The sequence below is a fragment of the Plecotus auritus genome, assembly GCF_963455305.1.
Source record: "Plecotus auritus genome assembly, chromosome: 2".
NCBI classification, from domain to species: Eukaryota; Metazoa; Chordata; class Mammalia; order Chiroptera; family Vespertilionidae; genus Plecotus; species Plecotus auritus.
Window position 1 is genome coordinate 160688267 of NC_137771.1, and position 25807 is coordinate 160714073.

Genomic DNA, 25807 nt, shown 5'->3' on the forward strand with positions numbered 1-25807 from the left:
ACTTCTCTCTCTAACGCTTAAAAGGATCTGCAGTTGGCAGTGAAGACAAAGGGAAGGGTTTGGTTGCAACCCAAAAAGGCACAGCGAGAGAAGAAGGGGCTTGTGCAGAAGCCAACCGAGTCTTGTTTGAAAGCCAAGAGCTATTGGCTTGTCATTTAGACATGAATCAGAAGTGAAATGTTTGGGCCTGACTAGAAGGACGGAGAGGTTCTAGAAACCGGGAGAACGGGAGTGGAGGGGTTGTGTCATGGAGAACAGGGAGTCGATGGAGTGGGACTGCAGCCTCCCAATTTGGAGGAGGCAGCGGGAGAGGCGGGAAAAAGGGGTGCTGTCTTTGGGTTAATGCCATGGGGCATTTGGCCCAGACTCAGCAGTTAGATTAAGTTTCCAAAAGCACATTCCTGAGCAGAATGGGGGCTGTGTTTTGCTGGTTGGCTGGTGTATGAGGGAGGCTGAGCAGTAGAGGGGATTACCAAAGGCCTAGTCTGCATTTAGAAGCAAGGCTGGGCAGTGGCGTGCTAGTGTGCACGCACGCACACCCCACAGAGTTCGAGACTTCCTTTTCCTCGGGCCTCCTCTGCACGTGTCCAAACGTTCATCCTCTGACAAGGCATTTGCTGTGTGGTCTACCTAGCAAGACTGCCTTCCGCATCTCAGTGAGCTTCTGGAGATCCCTGGGAGCTTTTGATGATCAGGGCTAGGGCCTGGCACGAGGATTCGGGGTGTGGAGAGGGCACTAGCAGAACTTTCCTGGTCCAGACCGCTTCTACCCTAATGCTGGGGGTGGGGGTTGCACCTGGACTTCTTCCTGACCCGGTGACATGGCTTCTGGTCTTCAGGTAGAATGTTACCACCTGAAGACTCTCACCTGTGCACTCCTACCCTCCACCCCAGGTTGCCCTGGCTGTGTGGGTAACGGCTGCCTTCACTCTGTGGAGGTGCCTCCCCAATCTCCTCTGTAGAGAATTCTTTTCTTATCGAGCCTACATTTTGTTTGTGGTAAACCTCTCCTGCTGCTAATGCCTCACTTCAGACCACCTTATTTAATTCTTGCTTTTTGACATGCATTTGACGTTGAGATCCTTGATTCCTTTTACCTTTCTTTTCACAAGCTTTATACCAGGAGCCAAACGCTTGACATGGCTCAAACATTCCCACTGTGTGCACCTGAGCCAACAGCAGGAATTGCCAATGGACACCACAGTCCTCCGCCCAGGCCCCGACTCAGTCTGAGAAGGGTTCTCACAGCACAGCACTGCTCACAACCAGTTCACCAGAGCCGACATGCATGTCACAGCCGCTTCCTGTCCCTTCCCTCCAATAATCCGCCGTTCAAGTAATTCCCCTACATAGTTCTTCATTTTCAACTTTTTTCTAGTTTTTATTCCTTAATTCTCCCAATTATCCTTTCACCCCTAGCTTCCAGTCGAGGTTGGAAATAAATAGATGGTAGCTGGGTAGGGATTTTAGTCCTCAAGCTCATGTGACGTCTTAGGCTGATGCTGGTGTAATTGAGAGCGGGTCTGTCACTCCCTGCAGCTCCTCCATCAAGGCCTTCAAGCACTTAGACCAGGCACCCACTGCTGAGCTATCCTCTCTCTGGCAGCAGCAGACGGCTGGCAGGACAGGAGGGAGTGCTCCTTTGGCAGCGCTCTCCCTGACTCTGCCTTTGAGGAAAGGTCAGAAGGTGACAAGGCGCTTTGTTACCATAATTTAATTCATGAATATGATAAAGAGCCAAAATGGTCTAATGGGGGAAAATAAAGAAACTGAAAGAAAAAAAAAAAAAAGATACTGGATTTAACTTTTAACTCTGACACTTTGAGTTAATGTGACTTAGAGCAAGTGACCTAATCTACATTGTCACAACTATGAGATGCGCACAGTATATTACGTATTCACTCTCGTGGCTTTTTCTTTGAGGATGAAATGAGAGAATATGGGATAGTAACGTTTTGAAGCATTTTATACATTCCAGGCGTTTATTCATTCAAACACACGTTTGTGGAGTGTTTTCCTGCGGAGTCTCCAGGCCTGGCTGCCCAGCTCCATCCTGGGAACAGCCCTTCGGAATCCGGAGTCCAGGGTGGCAAAGCGCCAGCCATTGCCGGAACCAAGAGAGAGGATTGCCTGTTAGGAAGAGAGAGCTCATCCACTTCCTGTGATTTTCTTTACTCCCTATGTACACCTGTTCTCCAACCTAGAGCCCCGCCTCCCAGCTGCCTGTCCGCGCGGCCCACGGTGTCCCTGTGGCCCACAGGTGCTGCATAGGCCTCTGTTGTACACTGCCGCTTGTCCTTCCAGCCAGGGTGGGCTGACCCAGCCCCCAGAATGTGAATTCCACAAACAGAAGCCTTGTCTCCTTTAGCTCAGCTCCCCACAACTCTGATTCCCATCAGACACTTCCTTGAGGTCTTCTAGGCTCTGACCCTGAGCCTACAACAGGCCATTAAGGACCACTGTAGACATTTCTTCAAGTTATTTCTAGCTGCTTCATCCCTGTTTTAGTCAGGGTTCTACAGAGAAGCAGAACCAATTTTACATATAAACGTAGAGAGAGAAAAATAGAGACAGGGAAAAAGAGATGAGAAAGAGGTTTAAAGAACTGGCTCCCATGATTGTGGAGGCTGGGAAGTCTAAAATCCATAGGGACTCAGGACCCCCACTTGGGAAACAGCAAACCATCCGTTCTCCAACCCCGGGTTCAGTATTTGGGTGTTTTAGAGAATGGTATCCCGAGAATTGGGGAGTGTTTAGAATTCCCAACAGGGCACAGTGAGACCTAATCCCGATGGCTGAGGATCTCAGTCTAATGGAGAAGATGGGAGCCAAAGAGCAAGCCAGACTGTGAGTTGCCTCACAGACATGTAAACAGATTTCAGGGGGTGCTCAGATGAACAGTGATTCAGTTGGGGGATTGAGGAAGACCCGGAGTTTGAGGAATGTGTGGGAGACACCTTTATTTCTAATCTTTTGACTCCTCTGACCTTCAACAACTAAACTCACCTATTAGTACTGTGTACGAGACTGAAGCTCAGGCCAGCTGCCGGGATGGGGCAGACACTGGCATAGTGAGTTTAATTTCCGGTGAGGTATTCCCACGGTGAGTTCACTCGGGTCCTCAGTCTAACCACCAGGTGATTGTCTCTTTCTTGCTGCGCCTCCTATTCCCCACTCCACTCCCAACCCCCATTTCTCCCTGTTTCTCCTCTCTGTTCCCTTTGGGAATGCACATTCTGTGATTTAGAAAGAAACACCTTAGAGTGTTTTTTCCAGCACCACCTCTCTCCCCCAGTCCAGTTCAGCCAGCCAATGATCGCTTGACAAAACAAGAAGGAACCCTTCACTGCAAATTGGAAAAACATTTGTTGTTGGCTTGGATGTCTCAAAGAATCCCTTTGGTTTGGGATGAAGGGTTGGTTATGGTGTGAGGAAGTGTTGAGGGAGGAAAAACCACACAGGTGTCTTCCTGAGCTGCCCCAGGAGGGGAGGGGAGGCTGCAGCTGAAAGCGAGGGGCTGATGAGAGTCTCCTTTGCCGGGAGAGACAAGTAGCTCCCTAGGCGGGGGTTCATAGCGAAAAAAGGAGAGCTAGCTTGAGCCTAAAATTTAGCTACTTTGTACTTTGCTTCTTAGACAAGAAAATTATCGCGAGACAGCTTAGACCCCAAAGGTGCCAAGAAGCTTGAAATCTAAATAGGAAATGATTAAGGAGTACCTTAGAGCTTTAGGCCAAAGTCATATTGACTCTGTTTTCTGCTGGATACAAGCAGAAATTCACAACTGACAAGAAGGTCCCCGATGTTCAGGCGGCACTGGAAGTACTAATCCCATCAGACCTGGCGCAGGTGCCCAGGCAGATGTGTGGTATAAGCTCTGCTCAGGGCGGGGGGCGGGGCGGGGAGGGGAACGGCTGTCTGCCCTAAGCAGCCAGGCTTCCGATTCTCTATTTAGTAATGGTCAATATTTGCCAAAGGAAGACCTCAAGACCATGGCACATCGTCCACCGAGGACATTCTCAATGCATCCCTCTCTTCTCCTCAGTCTGTTCTTTGTACACAGCTACACGTGTAAATAAATCCCAGGGCTGTTTTCTAAGCTGTGTGTTGAGTAGAATTATAGATCCAGTGAGCCAGAGCTGAAGGAAGGATTACAGCAATGCCCCCCACCAGTGATTTCACTTTCCACGGTCAACTGCAGGCCGAAATTATTAAGTGGAAACATTCCAGAAATAAACATTTCTTAAGTTTTAAGTTGCACCGTTCTGAGTAGCGTGATGAAATCTCACGCGTCCTGCTCTGTCCTGCCCGTAGCGTGCATCATCCCTTCACCCAGCATCTCCACACTGTTAGCCACTTAGTACCCACCTTCGTTATCAGATCAGCTAACGCAGTCTTGCAGTGCTTGTGTTCAAGTGCCCCTAATTTTACTTAATAACGCCACCTTTACATAACTCTCATTGCAGCATCATTATTAGAACAATTATTGTTATAATTGGTCTCTTTCATTTGTTATTGTTGTTCATAACTTAGTGTGCCTAATTTATAAATTCAGTTTTCATAACTATGTACGTACAGTCCTGTGCCACTTGACAACAGGGACACATTCTGAGAAATGTGTTGCTAGCCAGTTTCATTGTGGTGCGAACATCATAGACTGTACTTACGCATACCTGCACAGTACAGCCTATTGCTCCTCTGCTACAAGCCCGTGCAGCATGTTAGCGTAAAAGCAACAGGAGCATAAATTTAGCGCAAGAGAAAACGATGCAATCAAACGTTGCGGTAAACATGAGATGTCTGAGGCTGCTGCTGGCACAGCACTGCATTCTGTTTACAGCAAAACTATTTTATAGGTAGGAAGAGTACACTCTAAAATAACAATAAAACGTATAGTGAATACATGAACCGGTAACAGCCATTTATTATCAGGTATCATACACTGTATGTGATTGGGTGGGCTATACTTTTATACGACTAGCAGCACAGTAGGCTTGTTTACACCAGCATTCCACAAACACGTGAGGAAGGCGTTGAGCTACGACGTTATGTCACTAGGCGATAGAGTGTTTTCAGCTCCATTATAATCTTAGGGACCGCTGTCATATGTGCAATCTGGCGTTGACCAAAACGTTATGTAGCACATGACTGTATAAGGAAAAAAATAGTAAATATAGGCTTCGGTACTGTCTGCGGTGCCAGGCATCCACTGGCAGTCGGGTTCTCAGAACGTCCCCCCACAGAGAAGAGGGGAATGCTGATTCGCTTGCTGGAAATCACTGGAATCCTTTAGGAGACACAATGCAAAACGATTCCTTTAAAATGAAAAAGAGGCGAGAGAACAAGCGAGTCCCTCGGCTCTTCCTTTTCTGTACGTGGAAAAGTCAAGGGATTTCTACTTTGATCTTGGTTTTAGACGGTTACAACCATTTTTAGAATCTGGTAATGACCCTGAGAGCTAAAGGACAGTGAGTCTGTTCTGCAAGTGAAATGTTCACATCTAAGATACAGGACTGTTTCTTAACAGTGAGAAAAAAATGTAAGCAAAATGAGAAGAAAAAAAAAACTTGCTGAGGAAAAATACAGCATTTTTTTCTATAGGGAAAATTGTGCTTAATTTTGAGTGACTGTGCTCTTCTACTTAAACATTTGAGGATTTTGGGGGTCGCAGACTAAGGCTCGGGCTGTAGGATGATACACGTAAGCCCGTCTCTGAGCCCCACTTCCATCTAGGCCCAGCCAACCCCATTTTCTCAGCTCCTGGCACTCTCCTTGTTTTGGGGATGGTGCTCCAGGTGCCCGTACCATCTTGCTTTCCATTCCTTTCCCCAGAAAGTTCCTCCCTCCTGGTTTAAGAATTCCCTCTCAGTTCTCAGGACTCGGGTATCTTCTCCTCTAGGAATCTTTTCTTGAAACTTTCAGCTTCCCAAGTGTCTGTGGTAGGTTCTCTTCTTCCCAGCCGCCTCACCATCCTGGGTTAAAGAGCCCTCTCCTGCCTGTCTCATTGCCTGGAGGGCAGGGTATTGCCATTCAGCTCTGTGACCACACTGCTCTGCACAGGGCCTAGCGCACAGTAGGTCTTCCGTGAGTGCCCAGGAAGAAGAAGACTCTAGGTTAAAATGTGTTTGAAGTCTGGAAGATCAAAAAGGGCATGCAGAAAGTGGAGAAAGCCTTCTTCACTAAATCCTGATATATTAAACATTTTAAGGAAGTAAATAGGAAAGAATGAAGCAAGAACTTGGGCCATAAAGATACAAAGAAATTCAGGAAGGGTTTAGAAAAACGGATGGATATGAGAAACATAAAAGGCTGTTTTTTTTGTTTTTGTTTTTTTAAAAGAGATGTTTGGAGGAAACTTTGGAACCTTTGAAGGGAGACGCCAGTGAATGTGGCTCCATGTCCCACCAGACACCCCGGGGGACACTGTCCGAGGTGGTGGGTGAAGCCACCACTGCTTCAGGAATACGTGGTTCTCAGAAGTGGGAACCCCTGTGGGCTTCACTGGCCGTGGGACATGTCCCTCCTCTCCCACCTGAAGTGCTGTTTTTAAGAGCATGCTAAAGTGCTCATCTTCATTCCTCCCGGGCGCCTGGGCCTCGCTTTCCAGTCCTCTCCCTCTTCCTGTGCAGGCTGCCTGCCTGCCAAAGACCGTGCCAGGATCCGGGATCCAGCTCTGGCTCTGATGAGCCCAGACCACCAGGATTCACATTAATTTTCCCATTGCTAAAGTTTATAGTTTATATTGAGTTGATCAGAGAAATATGTGTGATGTGGGTTGCTGGCAAGTAAATCTTTTTTTCCTTCTCTCTTTCTTCGGTGTATTTTTTCAAACCATTTCATTCCTTGGCCGGGTCCAAAAGAAACTCCCCAGTCCTGCTAACCAGCCCTGCTTCATAGCAGCACTGGAGTCAGATAAACGAGATGGTCTACAGACATCTTCTCCGTTCATCTGGCTGCCAGACTCGGTGGAGACATGGCTCCCACCCTTGACTTGTCTTCAGGGATTAATCACAGTTCTCATTCTCTTATGTCTTTTAAAAATATATTTTTTAATTGGTTCAAGCCAAGAAATTCCTGAAGTATTAGGCCAGTTTATTGCAAATCATTTAATGACATTGCAAACTAGGTTCATTTTATTTTTCTTCCTTTTCCCTCTCACACTCCTCCCTTTCTGTCTTCTCTCCGCTCCTGCCCACCTCCTGTCATGACTTTGATCTCCTGCCCTCACCCCCTGGCTCTTGAATCTCTTCTCCATCCTCAGTTTTCTCTCACTGCTCAAATCTGGGTGCAAACCCCACCGCAGCTCAAAGGAAAAGAGAGAAACACAAGATTTAACAGCGAATATGTTTGGCATCTGCAAAGGTTTTTCCCCCATGGAAACTGTTTTTTATTTAAATAAAAGAGAGCATGTCTTGTTTTCATCAGAAACTGTGTTTGAGAAATTTTATGTCATGTTTCCATGGCTGTCAGGAAAGTGCTTTGGAGCCAAAATTATTTGTGCAATAGAACAGGCAGGGAAAAAAAATCCCAAAGAGAGCAAACATATTTACCCACTCACCCTGCCTGCAAAGAGAGGGGCAGTCCTCACTCTGCAAACCCCCTTCTGCATTTTCTCAGGAGGTCCAGGCGCCCTGCCCGGGCTGGGACGCTGGTAGAGGTGGGACACACTCTGGCGAATTGTCGAGCCCTGCTTTATGTGCTGTTTTATGTCTTTTCCATTAGAGTAAAGCTCGTTGGATTAGGAACTGGGCCTTGCCTTCCCGGGTGTCCTCTGTGGGGCCTGGAGGAATAGATCGCCTCCAGCTCCTGGCTGGCTAATGACTGTCTCCAGGGCGCCTGGAGGGGTGGTACTGTGCCGAGTGCTGACTACAGAATATCCTGATTTTGTCCAGCCTCGTGGGTTACAGTGGGTTTGGTTTCAGTGGTCTGTGTGCCAGGGCAACCGACTGGCAAAAGGCTTAGTCACTACCCAGGATGTGTGGTTTCTGAGATGCCTGCCTGTCCCCCAGCAAACCCCAGCCACTCACCAGGAGCTGTGCTTTCTGACCGAAGGAAAGCACTGTCAGGCTCCGGTCTCTACGCTGCCTCTGTAATTGATTCACTAGCAAAGCACTCTTATTTCGGAGGACCGATCTTGGGGTCACTCCTGGGGTGGAGATCAGTGTGGTGGTTCTCTGCCCATCAGTGAAGCAGCCTGAGGCTCTGGCAAGCTTCTGCATGGCCAGAGGCCACATGAGGAGGCAGTGCCCGGGACCCGTCCCCTTCTCCGACCCCACCTCCAAGTCCATCTGTAGGGCAGTGAGCCACAGGCTCTGCCTGAGAAAGCTCTTAGGAGCTTTGCTTCCCTTGCACTTTTCCAAATTCAAGAAGGGACTCGGGTGCAGGGAGGGCTGTGGGGTCACCACTGAGGAGAATGCTTTGTTAGAACAGAGGCTTCTATGCTGTGAAACGTCAGCCACAGATACAACAAGCCACCACAAGGACAAGTCAAGACCTGGAGCCATGAGAAGTGGGGAGTAGAATTATCAGTCAGCCCAGAAACTTGCCGATGGCCACGAGGCTACGGAGCCGTCCTGGCAGCATTGCCAAGGGAGGGAGCCGCTGCACAGGTTGCCCCTGCAATCTGGTGGATCCCATCCAAGCCTCAGCGAATGAGTGCAGGCTTGCCTGGTGATTCCTGAGAGCGGGCGGGAGGGAGGCAGGACTGATTGTACAGGAGAAATGCCTGGGTGGGTAGAAAGCCAGTTAAGCTGATCTCGTAGAGAGGAGGATGTTGGTAACTCCATGCAGCCCCAGCCTACGGCACCATTTCACCTGACGTCTTACACAGGATTGAACTTTCATTTGCAGCCTAAGCGAGGGCCCCGGGAGGAGAGGTGGCGTGAGGAACCTCCTTGACTGTGATCCTTAAGTTTACGGATCACACTAGGGCACACTGCTGAGGCTCACAGCCCCTGTCCGTGGATGTGTGAGTTCCAAGAAAGGCAGGGAGCTGGGCCTATAATTGAGATTTGACACTTCTGCACTATGAGAATGAATGAACTTGCACCAAATATTGTAGTTTCATTCGTAGCTCTACTGAGCCTTTCATTAAATAAAGGAAAGACTGAATCCAGAAGGTGGTGAGAAAGGAATTCCAAAGGGGCTCAAGATAAAACTTATCAATCGTGTTTTCTCCTCTGACCCTGGCGATAGCAGCCATGCCCATGTGCCTCTAAATGTCTTTTACTTTCCTTTTCTAACCCTGGCTGGCTTGTCTGATGCACCCTGTAAATGTGAAGAGGAAACCTGGGGCACATCAGATGATCTGTTTGAACAAATCCCTGCAGTCTGTGCCTTTAAGGTCCCAGGGAAGAGACAGATCAGAAGATACATGTTCCCTGAAGAAATTGAACGCATAGAAGGCAGGGAAGTGAGCAAAGTTCTGTTTGGAACCTGAATGAATATGGGCTTTCTCTGAAAGCACAACAGTCTGTGGAAAGTAAGGAAGGTCAGTAATCTCCGAGGTGGCCCCAGTGACCAGGGCTGCTGGCCTGCTGAGAGCCAAGAAACAGGAGCGAGCCTATGGGCGTTTGGTTAGTGCAGACAAGTTAATAAACTAGCTGGAAGAATACACAAAGAGAGGATGCAAAAGTGGGTCTGAGGGAAGGCGTAAGAGGATTAAAGCTGCAAAAACATTCCAGTAATGGATTTCTCAAACACACCAGCCAACAGGCAAGGACAGGTGTCCTGTCAAACCATTTCCTGGTGAAACCTGATCCATCCTTCTGACTCAGGGCCTGCTCACCTCATTTGTAACTAAGAGCCTGCCCCTGGTTCCCAGTGGGGCTCTGAGCAACCTGACCAGGAAGCCAGCTTTGCAGACAAAGGGGCCAGGGACAGGCTGCTTTCCTTCACACGCAGCCAACCGCATCTCTCTGCATCTGCCTCGCCTGGCAGCTGACGAGGCTGGTACTGCGCATGAAGCTTCACCCATCCCTGCCCTTCTCCCTGCCCCAAAACACTAGAAGAGGGTGCTCTGATTTTCAAGTCGGTCATCACTTCATTGCTCTGCCTTTGATCCCTTAGTGAAACTCAACTTTTGCTCCAGCAGCCAATTTGGGAGTTTGTCTAGTGAAGCAACAGCTAAGGCTTACGTTTAGAAGGCACAAGGAGAGGACAGGGCCAAGGACTAAACTTCTGCTTATTTGTTCTGACACCAGGAAGGCGTGCCTGCCAGTCGGCCCCCATGGGGCGCTGGGTGCCCAGCTGGGTGTCCTCGGTCCTGCCTGCATGGCTGTTGTGCACATGTTGGCATCAGAACAGAGGGCTGTCTGGCCACATGGCTGACCGATGCCCAGCTTTGTGCCTCCCCCACTGCACAGCCTCCTGTCTCCAGCCTAGCAGTTGTCAGAGGTACAAAGGGTGCCAAGAGGGGCTTAAGGAGGGCCTGGTGTTTCTGGGGCTGGGTGGGTGAGGGGGCTGTGCGGAGGAGCGTGCTCTGCTCCTGCCTGGATAAGCCCGCAATTACCATGGGGCAGGAGCCCAGGCCATTAAGATGGTGATGGCATTCTGGTGCCAGACTCCTTTCAGTTGCTCACATCTTTCTTGCAAAATGATCTGTGAGGTTTAAATATATTCTTGCTCAAGGCAAATTTCCTTGAAATGAGGTAACGATAAGGGGGAGGGGAGGAAAAAACTCAAAAACTCTTAGTGGAGTATTTTTAGATTTATTAGACCATTGAAGAGAGTGCTTCTTAGTGACGGGGGAATTTTCCAGATGCCCTTGAGCTCACAATGCTCACAGCTCGCTCTGTGGGGCGCCTCCTGGCTTGGCAGGTACACACGCACTGTGCTGAGAACTACGAGGCCTCGGCATTGTTGAAGTGCATGGCTTTGGAAAGCAGTAGCCGTATTTAGCTAGAACACACTGAGCACAGGCAATCCTCCCTTCCCCACAGTCCATAGCTCCCTCCTATCTGAGAGAAAGCACACCCCATGTCTTGGTGGAGAGGCTCACCCAGGACTGGGCTGTGATTTATGGGGCCAAGTGCAAAATGAAAATGCAGGGTCCCTTGTTCAAACATGATGAAGCATTTCAAGATGGTGACAGCAGAGCATTAAACCAAGCGTGGACCCCAAGCACAGGGCCCTGCGCAACTAGGCAGGTTGCATGCCCATGAAGCTGGCCTTGGCTCAGCCTTCCAATGTATTCAATGAGGATTAGCGAGCACTTGCTGTATCCTGCATACTGGGCAGTGGGGCTTGGGGTTGGGGGCGTGGAGTGCAAAATAGACTGCCCACTAGAAATTTACAATTTAGTTAGGGTCAGATATCATGCACACAAAATTAAATAATGATGAGATCATTCTTTTAAAGGCCAGAAGGCCTTAAACTAATAATGGACCTCCTCAGAAAGCACACTTTCAGGTCACCCACCCAAAGGAAGGGACCGTGAGGCTGGCCTTCCTTGATCCACAGGCATCACGTGGGCCTGGAGAATGAAGTGGAGTAAGAGAAATGAACTGGGCAGTCTGCCATTGGTTTTGCCACACCACTCCGTGGACAGCACACATGTCTTACTCCGCATTTATTGGACCTATTTTACCTCTTTCCTGTGACCCCGGAAGTAACCTCAAGGAACGTTCTATTTTCAAAATAGCCACACTTAGATAAAAGGTTGGCCACACTTGGATAAAAGGTTCATAGGACATGGGCTGTGCTAGGCCCTTATCCTTGAGCTCACAATGTAGGCCAACTCAGCTAGCACTTCTGAGTTCACAGGCAACAAATGGGCCCCTTGTACCTGACGGAGGGGCCAGCTCCAAGATGGTCATTTTTCAGTCATTCAGCATCACTGGGCATCTACTTGGGCTAGGCCTAGGTTAGGTTCAGAAAACACATGTATGAAGACTTGGTCCTGCCCCTAAACGGTTCACAATCTGATACAGTGATCAAAGGGACAAGGATCCTTTCATAGAAACAGAAGGGCCCTCCTGCCCTAGCTTAACTTGGCTTGACTGAGAGCTTCTGGAACGTTCCATTGAGTGGGAAGCTCCTGAGCCGGCTGAGTGCCTCAGTCACCAGGCTCTCCTTTGGCGACTCCGCCTGCTCCTGTGGCCTTCTCTGGGTCTTCAGTGGAAACAACAGCGGCAGGTGGGTCCTGTGGTGGCGTTGTGGTCAGCTCTGACGGTATCGTTCTCAGGAGCTGAGCAGAGGTGGTGTGGTCAGCAGTCAGTGAGGGTGCCTCGAGGGTGTTTTCTAAGTCCCATTATGAAGAGTGGGTAAATATTTTCATCTCTCTTATCTTCCTCTCCATTCGTCTTATTCCCTCTCTCAAGTTAAATTCAGCTACAGTTCTGAAAACCAAATTTGGAATGTGGTTTTGTTGCACAAATGGCCTATTCTGTTCAGCAGCATCAGTGATTCGGCTCCTACAGAGACAGTTTTGTGATTTGGACTCTTGGATTGATTGGGAAGCATCCGGCTCTTGTTCCAGATGGACCTCCATCCTCTCTCAGTTTAGATCCCAGTCTTCCTGCCAGCGTGCCAAGCCAGGAGAGAGGCCATTGTGCTGCCAGGGCCTGCCGCCTGGTGTCAGGGCCCTCAGCTCCCCTGGGTTCCCCTGCCATTAAGCCACACCAGGGAGACCCCTCTTTGCCTTAGAAACCCTGGGGGCATCCACAGCTCCCCACCCCAGCCCTGAGAAGGTATTAACCATGATGTAGAGCAAGCATGTCAAACTCAAAGGCTAACACGGGCCAAATGAACGAGGCATGTGGCCCGCGGGCCGCGAGTTTGACATGCTTGATGTAGAGTATAGCTCCTGGGTAGCAGGAACGACCCCGGTTAGAACCATGCTTGGTAACCGAGCGAAATTCTGGGCATCTCACTTTTCGTTGTGGATGTCTGCGAAGAACCAGGGAAGGCCATTCTTGAACTGGAGGAGACATCAGCATTCTCGTTTGTTGTTCCCTCCGTCTCCGTTAGCTGAGCTCTGCCAGGGTATTTGTGCCTTGACCCTGACCAGGTTTAGTAGGTCCAGTGGGCCTGGTCAGCTTGCCCCCATGTCTCAGTGTAACAGAGAGGCTGGTCTGCATCACAGGCACCTCCTGAAGGAATCTCTATGTCCACCCCCGCCCTGCAGCTCATATGTACCAAGTTGAACTCCCATGCCGTGATGAGGGCACACATTCCATCCTTTAAACTCCCCTAGACAACAAAGGTAGAGGAAGGACTCACAGAGAGCCCCAATGTGAGGTTTTACAGCTATTTATTGTGACTAAAGACATCGAGACATAAGCCACCCTGGAAAATTGCATGTCTCCTCCATGGAGGCCCAACCGGCACCCCACTTCTCTCCACAGATCTCCAGGACTTCAAGTTAGACGTGCAGCATGTGATTGAAGTAGATGAGGGGAACACGGCGGTCATTGCCTGCCACCTTCCTGAGAGCCACCCGAAAGCCCAGGTCCGATACAGTGTCAAACAAGAGTGGCTGGAGGCATCCAGAGGTGAGCAAGCAGGAGCCCAGAGGCCAAGGCCGGGGGGAAGCTGGCCACCCCTGACCACTGCCTCCTCATGCTGGTCAGCTGTCTTCGGCCTTGATATTTAGCCCTGTAGGAGCCTGAAGGGGCCGGCTCCCTTATGGAGGTCTTCCGCCCTGTCGTGAGGAGTGTCTTTGCTCTTTGAGGCCCAGGACAATGTTGCTGAGCTGTGCCATTTGGTCAGGGCTGTCAGCACAGGTTCCAGATATCCCCCAGGTGAGCTCCTGGCCACCAGGCAGACACAGAAAGGCTGCCGACAAACCCAGCTCTTCCTGCAGCTGCAGGGTGGGAGGTGGAGCTTGTCCCCGGCAGAGCAATCTTCTTATGGAACTGGAGTTTCTCCCTGTCCCCATTTTCCGGTTATGCAGCCATCTCAGGGGTGCCGAGCTGTGGTCCCCCGAGTACCAGTTGTGGGGACAGGATGCTTCATCCACAACTGACCCTGCATGCTAGGCCAAGTAGACCCTACTGACTGGACCCCACAGCTCAAATGTGTAACTTTAAAAATATATACATTTTAAAATATTTTATTAACTTTTTCTGGTTATGAACGAAATGTATGTTCATTATAGAAAATACAGAAAACTATTTTTTGAAGGGGCAAAACCCCGGGTCCTGCCCCTCAGAAACATGTGGAGACGGCGGGGAGAACATTGATCTGTTCCGTCCCCAGCAGGAGCCTGGAGTGGCCCCTAGAGGAAGCCTGCCCAGTCCACAGGGGTCAGAGCTTCTCCCTGTTCTGTCTGATATTTGCCTAAGTAGCTCATACCCGGGGGCAGGCCGGTGCCAGGCTCAGTGAGCCTGGGGTACAGGGATACCCCGACTCCCAGGGCAGGCCACCAGGAGCTCGGAGCGGAGGGCTGGTGATCTGCCTGCCAGGCAGCTGGAACCTACTGGTGTGTCCAGCAGCGTGAGCCTATCTCCTGCTGATGAGAGAAGATAGCCTATCTCCAGCCCTGCCTGCCCGCCCCTCCTCCCCCCGGGTCCCCCTGGCACCCCTGGCCCAGAGCACACAGCCCAGCAGGCCAGTGATGCAGAGGGGAGGGCTTCCGCAGCAGAGCGTTGGGTTGGGGTCAGAAGGTTCTCCCCGGTTGCAGAAATTCAGTAGTGAGGTGGCTCAGAGCTGTGACTGACAGAGGGATGGGCGGTTCTGAAGTGAAAGCCCTCCCTCCTGTGGGAATGACCTCCAGCTCCCAGGTGCCCAGCAGGGCCCCTCCAGCCTGACAGCAGCTGAGGCAGCACACGTGGGGCCACTTTACAAATAAGGGAACAAAATCTGTGCCCAGGATCACACCGTCAGTACAGGCAGGTCCAAAGCCTGAGTCCAGGTCTGGCCGACCCCAAGTGCTGCTGCCTTTCGCCCAGCTTCCTTACTGAGAAATGCTCTTCCACAAATCTGTGGACTAACCTGGGGGGAGTTACCAGCCAGTTAGCTGGTTCCTTAGTTGTTTCATTCCCTGGCATTCTGTCCCCCTAGCTTCCAGGTTTTATGGGAGAAGAGCATTTGCGGGGTGGGCTTGCTGGGACTCAGGTGTACAGCTCTTGGCTCCTGCTCCCCCTCCACCCCGCCCCATTGTGGGACCTGTTGGATGTAGTGTTTTAGGCCCAGACTCACCCATGTTCCCTTCCTGCTCTTTCCTCAGGTAACTACCTGATCATGCCGTCGGGGAACCTCCAGATCGTGAACGCCAGCCAGGAGGACGAGGGGATGTACAAGTGCGCCGCCTACAACCCGGTGACGCAAGAAGTGAAGACCTCCGGCTCCAGTGACCGGCTGCGCGTGCGCCGTAAGGGGCGGGGCCTCCCTGGTGGAGGGTGGGTCCTGGGGTGCCACAGCCTGGGCTCCAGCGTTGCGTTCCCCGAGGTGTGGGGGTGAGGGTTGTGGGGCTCCAGCTAGTGGGCCATCCAGGACTCGGCCGGGATGGGGGCACCTCCCGAAGCGCCCGCCTCTCACAGCCCAGCCCTGGGGCTTGGCTCAAAGGGGCTGTGCCTCCTGCTCACTCACCTCAGAGCACTGTGGGGAACCCCCCCCCCGCCCCCCCTCACTGTGCCTGTGGAGAACTTTCGTGCATGTGTAACTTTCAGAGGAGGGGATGGCAGGGATGTGTGGGCTCAGCAGCGGGCAGCGTCTGCGTGGGAAAGACGTGCTGCCTTGTGCCCGTGTCGAGGCCACCAGTCTGCACTGCGGGAGTTTGCCCAGCACCTCCCCCTGGGGAAAACCGTGGAGGCCCACACAGTCCCCGTTTATGTGAGAACAGCTGCGTTTGCTGAGCGCGTTCTCTGCGCCAGGCTCTTTCTGAATCCCCGTGGATTTCGTGGAGTAACATCTTAAGGTCGAGTTAGGTTTTAGAGTCGGCACCAAAGGCAGATTTACTGTGAACTTAATGAAGCAAAATTTCAGTGGTTCCTCACCCGCCTAATTGAGTATCTGTAATTTTGTATTCTTTTCCTTAAAGACGGCTTCCCAAGCTATATAAGTTTCAGGTGGTACAGAACCTGGTCTGTCCCTGGTTGGCACATAAAGCAAAATCGCACGTGGTCAGCATGCTACCTGGAGGTCCCGAGGATGATGGCACGTTGGAGAGCAACATGCCTTTCAATAAGTTCTACCGGTCTCTCCCCCCGCGTTGAAAAGGGGTGGCTGGCTGCTTCCTCAGCTGAGAGCCTAATGAAGTAGTTGATTGGGGGGCCTCACAATAGGAGAAATGCTCATCTTTAAACCATAGGCCCTGCTCATCTCAGCAAGATGCTCACGTGAGATGCTGCTCACACTGTGGGAGACACTTGGGTTCTGAGACCCGTGCGTGGGGATTCGTGTATCCCATCTCATCCTGTCTTAGAGTCCCTTACTGGGTGCAAGCAGGAAAAAAACCTGCACCATTTAAGTGTACCTCTGGCCACCCCTCATCCTTCTCTCCTCCACACACAGCTACCCATACATATGCTTGGCCATGATTCTACGCCACTGAGTCTCCTTTTTATTGTAACAACTCCTGCAGGAAGTCCTTGTCTCTCATAAGAAAACCAGGGCCAAAGGGAATTAACTGGCCCCACTTTACGTAGGTCATAAGCTCCTGAAGGCTATTTGATTCCAAATCCGTGACCTCTGGGACTGCCTCCTGGGTCTGGGCCACCCAAGGTTGCACAGAAGGGGTCCTCCACACCAAGTCCTGGTCCCACACGCTGTCCTTCCCTCCTCCCTCTCCAGGCTCCACGGCCGAGGCCGCCCGCATCATCTATCCCCCAGAAGCCCAGACCATCATCGTCACGAAAGGCCACAGTCTCATCCTTGAGTGTGTGGCCAGTGGGATCCCGCCTCCGCGGGTCACCTGGGCCAAGGATGGGTCCAGTGTCACGGGTTATAACAAGACGCGCTTCCTGCTGAGCAACCTCCTCATCGACACCACCAGCGAGGAGGACTCGGGGACCTACCGCTGCATGGCCGACAACGGGGTCGGGGAGCCTGGGGCAGCGGCCATTCTCTACAACGTCCAGGTGTTTGGTGAGTGTCTCCTGCAGACTCCTTCTCCTTGACCTTCTCTTTGGTCTGCTTGGCCTTTCTAGAAGCTCCTAACCCCAGGCTCAGGGTCACGTGCCTTCTGAGAGGTCGCGTGCGGAGTGAGTGACAGGAGTACTGAGAGGTGGAGCTCCTGGATCCCAGGGACTAGGGTAGAGGGGCTGACTGCCCCTCTGTGCCCTTTCCTGGTGGCTCTGATGGCAGAGACGGAGACCTTCCCTTTCCTCTGTCAACAGCCCGGGGAAAGAGGGAGCCTTTCCTGACTGCAGAGCCCCCCAGCCTGCCTGGCATGGACGGGGAGACTCCGCCTCTCTAACCCCTGCTCTGGTTTCCCGGCAGAACCCCCCGAGGTCACTGTGGAGCTGTCCCAGCTGGTCATCCCGTGGGGCCAGAGTGCCAAGCTCACCTGTGAGGTGCGCGGGAACCCCCCGCCCTCAGTGCTGTGGCTGAGGAACGCCGTACCCCTCACCCCCAGCCAGCGCCTCCGACTGTCCCGTAGGGCCCTGCGAGTGGTCAGCGTGGGGCCTGAGGACGAAGGCGTCTACCAGTGCATGGCCGAGAATGAAGTTGGCAGTGCCCACGCCGTGGTCCAGCTGAGGACCGCCAGGCCAGGTGAGTGCGGCACGAGGGAGAGTGGAGCTGAATACTCACAGAACCCTTCTCTCCATGGGAATCTAAAAAGGAACCCCAATGTGTAAAACCAATAAAAGTGGCTTTCCGTTGTAAGTTCAAATTTATATTAACTTATTAAAAAGTCAGAAGTGCAGCACTGACTGGTTTGGCTCAGTGGATAGAGCGTCTGCCTGTGGACTGAGAGGTCCCAGGTTCGATTCCGGTCAAGGGCATGTACCTTGGTTGCAGGCACATCCCCAGTGGGGGGTGTGCAGGAGGCAGCTGGTCGATGTTTCTCTCTCATCGATGTTTCTAACTCTCTATTCTTATCCCTTCCTCTCTGTAAAAAATCAATAAAATATATTTAAAAAAATAAAAAAGTCAGAAGTGCAGATGTTCACTAGTGAAAATGACCCATTTAGCTGTTGTATTATAATTTAAAAACACCTTTCAATAGTTTTGTAGGATCTGTGGGTTCATAGGGTTCCATGGAACCCAGTCTGACATCCCCTGCTCTGGAGTAAAGGAAAGCAAGTGTGTCGTTAGCTTGATTCATTTCCATTGACACCTGTAGCAACTGAGCAGTTACTGTGCTCAGCACTGGACTAGGTAGCCTGGGGAATACAGAGAAACATAACACAGAACTTAGCCTCAGGAATTTTTTTCATGGAGGAGATAAAATTTGCAAAGGAAATAATGGTAGAAAAATACAGTGACAGGGAATGAAATGCTGAGTCATCACTGTCAGATGCCAACCTCCCGTGGGGCAGGCAGAGGAAAAGCTCGTGTGGCAGAGTCTGTGGACGCTCCCTGAAGAAAGTGTCGCCCTGGCTCCTCAGCTTCTCAGGGGCATTTACAGTTCGCTTTCCACCTCCCATTTCCAGGTCAGTGCCGTGGAGAAGGAAGAGGCCCGTGTGTGCCGTGGTGCTAAGACTTCACAGTGAGGGGCATGCCCCAGCCCCCGTGTTAGACGTGAGAAAGAGGGCACAGGGTTCCTGCACCCCAGGAGCAAATAGATAGTTCACTTCAGATGTGGAGTCAGGAACAAACAGGTTGCAGACACGCTTGCCTGCCACGCCTGAGCCACGGCAAGAAGCCTGGACGTGGGGCACCAGACTGCCTTTCCCTCCTGGAGGGCAGGGCATGACCCTCTCTTCCGCAGAGCCTGTGAGTGGGCCGATGGCCACGTCAGTCCTGCGCTGAGGGCTCTTCTTGCCCAGCAGGTCTTCTCTCTGACTTTTTTCTCCACGGGGCCAACAGCTCAGCAGGTGACCAGGGGACTAACACCTTCTTCCTTCCTTCTCTTCCCTGCTCCAGGCACAACCCTGAGGCCATGGCCCGATGCTAAGCTGGACACTGCCACACTTCCCGTGCCACCCTCCAGACCCAGAAGCCCCGACCAGATGCTGAGGGGGCACCCAGGGCTCCCGAGACCTCCAGCGTCGGTGCAGCCAGCTTCCCCGCAGTGCCCAGGAGAGAAAGGGCAGGTGGCGCTCGCCGAGGCGCCCATCATCCTCAGCTCACCCAGGACCTCCAAGACTGACTCTTATGAGCTTGTGTGGCGGCCTCGGCATGAGAGTGGCAGCCGAGCACCGATCCTCTACTATGAGGTGAAACACCGCAAGGTATGGTGCCTGGCATTGTGCCCACCTCCTCTCAGGCTGGGCAGGGGCCTCTGTTATCTCCCTCCCCTTGAGCTCCCGCCGCAGCCTGGACTGCCAACCCCACTACTGGTCATGACCTCCCGCCTCCCCCAGGGTACTTTCCTACCGCCTCCAGGAAGACGGTGGTGCTGGGCATTTGAGACCCTACGAGACCCGGGAAAACGCTGTGCCTTTGCCTCCGGGTCTGGGCTTCATGCACAGGCTTCCCAGAAGCCACCACCACCAGCTTCTAGTCCCAGAGGGAGCGACAGTCTCCCTGTTAACATTGCCGGCCCTCCCCTCCTCCCTCTGCCATTTGTTGTTGATGTTGTTTTGTTTTTGAACCAAGCTAAGCTCCGCTGGGTGCATACCTGCAGGAACCCAGGCATGGTGAGCGAGCTCGATGCCAGGAAAACAAACATTTGTGAACAGTATTTTCTCGAAGGCCTGTAAAGCACCCTCAGTTCTCAGACTCATGGCTTGGGTTTGACAAGCAGGCGTTTGAGCTGGACGCACTTCGAGTTGTTCAGACCTTGACAGAGGGGAGTCTGTCCCGGTGATGTTTGGGGAGCTGTCAGGAAGGACTCTGGGGCTGACGGGGTATGGGACGGAGCCTTCCAGCCCGTTGTCCTGGACACTGTCCTGTGAAGCAGCAAAGCATCCCCAGGCTGTTATCCTCACTCAGGGCTGCAGTCTCACTTGCTCTTACCCTGCAATTCCCTGCAGGAGGATGTCCTTGCAATCCATTTCTGATCGCCCCACGGGCATGCTACCTTCTCTCTAAGGTCATTAGACAGTAGGCAATTATTGTTTTAAATGGATTTTTAAACATCTTGATAAATGATGCGTTATAATGCTAGACTTTCTTATGCATTCCTATTTTTTGCTTATGAAAGTGCTGTGTGCACTTGGGAGAAGAATTTGGAAACTATATGAACATGGAACTAAAAGAGTTTATCAACTCTTCTTCCCCCTCCTAAAACAAAAACCAAAGCCGGCCCTGCGTGGGGGAAAGTCTGGCTGTGCAGAAGCCGTTTCCCCCGCTGGACTTGCGGCCCCTCTGTGCCTGTCCCCCTGACATGCTCAGGAGACTTTGGCTCAGGACAAGTCCACAGAGACTCTGAGGGGGGTCAGAAAGACACCTCGGGCAAAGCTGCCTCCCAGGTGGGGGCCGAAGCAGGCAGTTTCTTATTGATGCTAGGCCTGCTGGCCTCTTTGTTGCCAGCCAGCAAAGGGGGTGAATACGTTTTTAACAAACAGCAGCATTGTTCAGCCCAGGTTATGGGGCAGGGCTGGTCCTAATCCTTGTTTCTCTGTGTAACTGGACACCTCCACCTCGGAGCTGTAGACAAAGATCAGGGCAGGCCAAGCGCTCATGGTCCCCAGGAGATGGGAACCAGTATGAGATGAAGAATAATATTTTTCAGGCCAAGAGGTGGCCACCAAACCGCCTCGCCAGGAGGCAGGCTGGCAAAAGCCATGCATGGTGATCCGGAAATGCCAGGCTGGAGCGGCATCCAGCCTCTCCGTGTGTGTGACAGTGACTGATTACCGTTTCATTTCAATGGCAGTGTGAGGCCAGGCCTGGGAAGTGAGCAGACACTGCCCACTGGGCCTCGGTTCCATCGAGCCAGCCTGCGGGGCACTTGGAGCTGTTAGGTGAGCACGGCCACGGCAGAAAGGATGTCCTGGAAGCAGTTCCTTTCTTCTGGGACTAACATGTCTTCAAGATCATCACATCAGAAAGAATTTGGAAACAAAAAATAGCATTTGGGTTGTTTCTTCAGCCCCTTCTCTTGCTGGAGCCTGCGAACCATTCAGTGCTTTTTCCCCTTTTCACACGGTGGAGTGGTTTCATTTCCTGGTGCATCTGCAGACCCTGGCTACTGTGTTTGGGTTTCCAGCACCACCGGGGATTCTCAGTTTGTAAAATCTTCTACCCCTGGAACAAATCCTGGAAGCCTGACATTAATGAGCCCAGGCCCTGCCTGGCCCGTGAATAGCAGGGCTTGTTCTACTTTGGAATATTCTTCTTGGGACTAAGAGCTTTCCTGGCAGCTGTTTAGTTCCTTCAGCAAACCACACCTCGGGCTCCAGCAGGCTCTCTGAGACGTGCACCGCCCGCCATTAGGTCTGTCCTGGAAGGTAGGGTGGCTGAGAGTGCGGCCTGGCCTCTGCATCGCCCCGCCCGAGGAGCCTGAAGCGCCTTTGTTGTTGTTTTTTCTTTAAAGAGCTGGGAATGTGACACCGTTACTGTTCATCCATAATCCTGACAATTCATCCACACTTTTTAAGTTCTAAGCAAGGACTGAGGGCAGGAGCAGAAAAAGGAGGATTGAGATGGCAGAAACCTCACAGAGCGGAGGGTGTGGGGCAGTCGGGAGAAGGGCCAGGCATTTGTTGGGAACCTCCTGTCCGCCCAGTTCAAATGTCGACAATTTACACAAATCACCGAATTTAATCTTCAGAATCACCTGAGAGGCCTTATTTGCTTCATTTTACAACTGAAAAGCCTCGGGATCAGAGAGGTTAGGGAACTTGCTTATGTTACACAGCTAGTGAGAGGGACAACCAGGATCGAACCCAAGATGTTCTGGCTCGCAGGTTGTTTTTCTTTCTCGAGAGGTTAAGATTGTGAGCACGCGCTCACTGGGGATGTGGCCTTTGGCAAATTACTCCTCTCTCGGGCTGTTGTCATGAAAGCACTGTATAGCATATATAGAGTGTTCAGCTCCAGGCCTAGCACCTGGTAAATGCTCAGCAAATGCAGCCACTTCTACTGGTGCTGCTACTTTTACCATCGTCCTCATCTTATTAGAATATAAACTGTTTGCTTTAAATAGAGCAAGGAGGAAGAAAGTGAAATGAGGTTTTCGGAAAAAGAGGAGGTCTTTGGAGAAATTCTCAGCGATGTCAGTGAGGCCTTTGACCCTCCCCACTGGGTTTGCTTTGATGGGATCATTAGATGAGAGAGAAGGGAGCCTGACTACCAGGCGAACCAGTTAATAATGTGGATTTTGTAATCAAAGAAAACACGATAATTTAAAGAGAACCATCAGAAGTGCTTTATTCAAAGTAATGTTCATTGCTAGCTACACATTTCCCCATCTTTAGGTAATTTGTGGATACCGTCCCAATAGAACTTTTCTTGTTTTGAGGCAAACCATTCAGAGACCCAATTTTCCACTTCGTACGTTTTGAAGTGCTGCTCAGAAAGTGCGTGTGCCATCGATCGGAACAAGTGATAATCTGCAGGAGCAAGGTCTGGTGAATACAGCGGGTGGGTTAATACTTCCCAGGCAAGATCTTTTAACGTGTCTTTAACTGGTTTTGAAGTGTGTGATGGTGCATCATCATGAAGCAAAATTACTTTGCCGTGTCTTCTGGCCCATTCTGGTCATTTTACGATCAAAACATGGCTCAAATTGATTATTTGTTGTCAGTAGCGATCAGTATTAACAGTTTCACCTGGTTTTAGAAGCTCATAATATACCACACCTTCCTGATCCCACCAAAAGCAGAGCATTGTCTTCTTTCTGAAGCCATTTGGCCTTGCAGTCGATGTTGATAGTTGACCTGGATCAACCCATGATTTTGTGCATTTGGGATTCTCAAAATAAATCCACTTTTCATCGCCAGTTACAATTCGATGCAAAAAAAACTTACTTTTGTGCCGTTGAAGCAACATTTTACTCATGATTTTTTGGTTTTCCATTTGTCTTTCGTTCAGTTGATGTGGCACCCATTTTCCTTCCTTTAAGATCTTTCCCATTGCTTGTAAACAATCGGAAATTGTTTGCTGAGCAACGTTTAATCTTTCTGCAAGTTGTTTTTGAGTTTGACACGCATCTTCATCCAATAATGCTTGTAATTGTTGGTCTTCAAACTTTTTCAGTTGACCTGGACGTTCTTTGTCTTTCACATCGAAATCATCACTTTTAAAACATTTAAACCAGCGTTCACAAGTATCTTGAGATGGAGCATGTTCACCATAAGCTTCCCGAAGTATACGATAACTTTCAGCAGCACTTTTCTTCAAAATAAAGTAATGAATTAAAACTTCACAAGTGCTCTTTTTTTGGCACGAAATTCGACATTTTTAAGTGTAAAAATATGATGTTAACACCTTCAGCAAATTTGACATATGAAGTTTTTGAAGCTTGCTGTCAATACAACAAAATAGCATACATATCAAGTCACATACATATCAACATTCTAGTATGTGTAACTCCATCTATTGAAAAAAATCCGCATTATTAACCAGTACACCTGGTATACTGTCCTAGAGCCGGAAGGCCCAGTGTGCAATCTGCAGCACCACCGCTCCCTCAATCTGCCCCGTTCTCCTCCCACCCACTTCTCCTGCCCTCTCGGCTTACGTCTGCTTTTCTTGCAAACCATAGCCAACAAGAGCTCCCGGCCAGAGGCCGGTCCTTATAACCAGCCACCTTCTCCAGCAGGTCACAAACGCCTCTGATGATTGGACCATCTCTGGCATCCCAGCCAACCAGCACCGCCTGACCCTCACCAGACTGGACCCCGGGAGCTTGTATGAAGTGGAGATGGCAGCTTACAACTGTGCAGGCGAAGGCCAGACAGCCATGGTCACCTTCCGAACGGGTAAGGGTCAGTCGTTGCCCCAGCTTGGGGTTCCCATGGGCCTGAGAAAATCGTCCCAGGCTCAGGTGAGACCACCGCCCCCTTGTCCCACCACTCACCGCCCTTCTAGTGCCTGCCTCCTGTGGTTTGTGTGCCCAGGCTAAGGCCCCACCTCTCAGCAGGAGTGCCACCAGCCATCCTCTCTGGTGCCTCTCAGCCCACTTTCACTGCCCTGCATTACTTGCACCTCCTCGTCAGACCCCCTGGCAGAAAGCACTTTGTGGAGAGGGAGACCTAATACTGCGTGCTCTCTCCCTGGCTGAGCTCAACCCGTTTCTACCCAGGACGGCGGCCCAAACCTGAAATCATGGCCAGCAAGGAGCAGCAGATCCAGAGAGATGACCCTGGAGCCAGCCCCCAGAGCAGCAGCCAGCCAGACCACGGCCGCCTCTCCCGTAAGCCCCCAGCAATCCCCAGGGGTAGGCGTGATGCGTGCTCATAATCGGAACCAGGTCCACAGCCTCAGGCTCACTGCTGAAGGATGAATGAGCTCTTGGTTCTTCCTGGCATCTCCCCACAATGAAGAAGTACAGATTGAAACTTTTCAGATAAAACCCTGGAGTCCAGTACTGGGGTTGCTGACCCTGTGGGTGCAGAGGCAGTGGAGGGGAGAGCAGGTGGCCTTTGGCTCCTCCACACTCTGACCCAGCAGAAGGATGGCTTTCAGGAGTCTTAGCCCACGGGCTCCTCCTTGGAGAAGGCCACCTAGGTGACCCATTCAGGGGACCCATCCAGGTGACCCCAGGACGACCCAGTGCAGCCACCAGTGGGAGGCTATGGGAGGAGGCCAAGTTAGGTTGCAACATGACCATCTTCTCACCATGTCTTTCTCCTGCTCCTTCCTCCCTCGTGGATGATTTCCCTCAGCCCCAGAAGCTCCAGACAGGCCCACTATCTCCATGGCCTCGGAGACATCAGTGTTTGTGACCTGGATTCCCCGTGGGAATGGTGGCTTCCCGATCCAGTCCTTCCGTGTGGAGTACAAGAAGCTGAAGAAAGTGGGGGACTGGATTCTAGCCACCAGCGCCATCCCTCCGTCCAGGCTTTCAGTGGAGATCACAGGCCTAGAGAAAGGTAGGGGTCTGGCCACTGACCTTCTGTTCCTGTCCCCATCCCCCCACCCCTCCCCCGCACTGCCCCCTGGCCGCCAAGAGGAGAACGGGAGCTGTGGGAGTTCTCACTGCTCATCCTCCACCCACCTCTAGGCTCCCATGGATGCTCTCAGTGGTACCTCAGTTCCACAAGCCCTCTCTATCCCTTTCTGATGAGGGTGGGAAGTCTCATGAGTCCTTTGGGGTTTGCTTATGGGGAAGGTCTGCCCAGAAGACACCCCCCCACCACCACCCCCCAGGTCCAGGGCCTGAATGAGCTGTGAGGAAGTCAGAAGGTGTTTCCCAGCTCCTGGGATCAGGGAGTCTCTCTCTCAACAGGCACCTCCTACAAGTTCCGAGTCCGGGCTCTGAACATGCTGGGGGAGAGTGAGCCCAGCGCCCCCTCCCAGCCGTACGTGGTGTCAGGCTACAGCGGCCGCCTCTACGAGCGGCCCGTGGCGGGCCCGTACATCACCTTCACTGACGCCGTCAATGAGACCACCATCATGCTCAAGTGGATGGTACGTGGCCTTGCATAGACTGCATGGGGAGATGGGCTGAGCTCGTGTTGGGCAAGAAGAAACCACTTGTCTTCCCCAGCCTTTCCCCTAAGCGACCTCCCTTAAGTGTGTCTGTCCTTCCGTCGTCATCCCTACCCAAGCAGGCTCAGAGGGGACTTAACTCTTTGGAGAAATGGCAGTTTGTTTCTTGTCTCCAAAGGCTGGGGGAACCTCTGGGCTAAATACAGTATTCTCCAGAGAG

At 51.5% G+C, this 25807-nt stretch overlaps 1 protein-coding gene across 2 annotated transcripts in view; it reads left to right on the top strand.

Annotated features, from left to right (window-relative positions):
* The window catches only part of BOC (BOC cell adhesion associated, oncogene regulated), a 68098-nt gene that overhangs the window by 35987 nt on the left and 6304 nt on the right, over positions 1-25807 (top strand). Inside the window, exons 4-12 of one of the 2 annotated variants that reach the window (XM_080654345.1) lie at positions 13344-13490; positions 15167-15310; positions 16732-17025; positions 17380-17652; positions 18970-19277; positions 23753-23915; positions 24239-24349; positions 24822-25028; positions 25385-25566. In XM_080654345.1, the coding sequence (XP_080510471.1) occupies positions 13344-13490; positions 15167-15310; positions 16732-17025; positions 17380-17652; positions 18970-19277; positions 23753-23915; positions 24239-24349; positions 24822-25028; positions 25385-25566 (1829 nt within the window). The remainder of the gene's footprint in view (positions 1-13343; positions 13491-15166; positions 15311-16731; positions 17026-17379; positions 17653-18969; positions 19278-23752; positions 23916-24238; positions 24350-24821; positions 25029-25384; positions 25567-25807) is intronic. The other variant, XM_080654346.1, reaches the window with a different exon arrangement.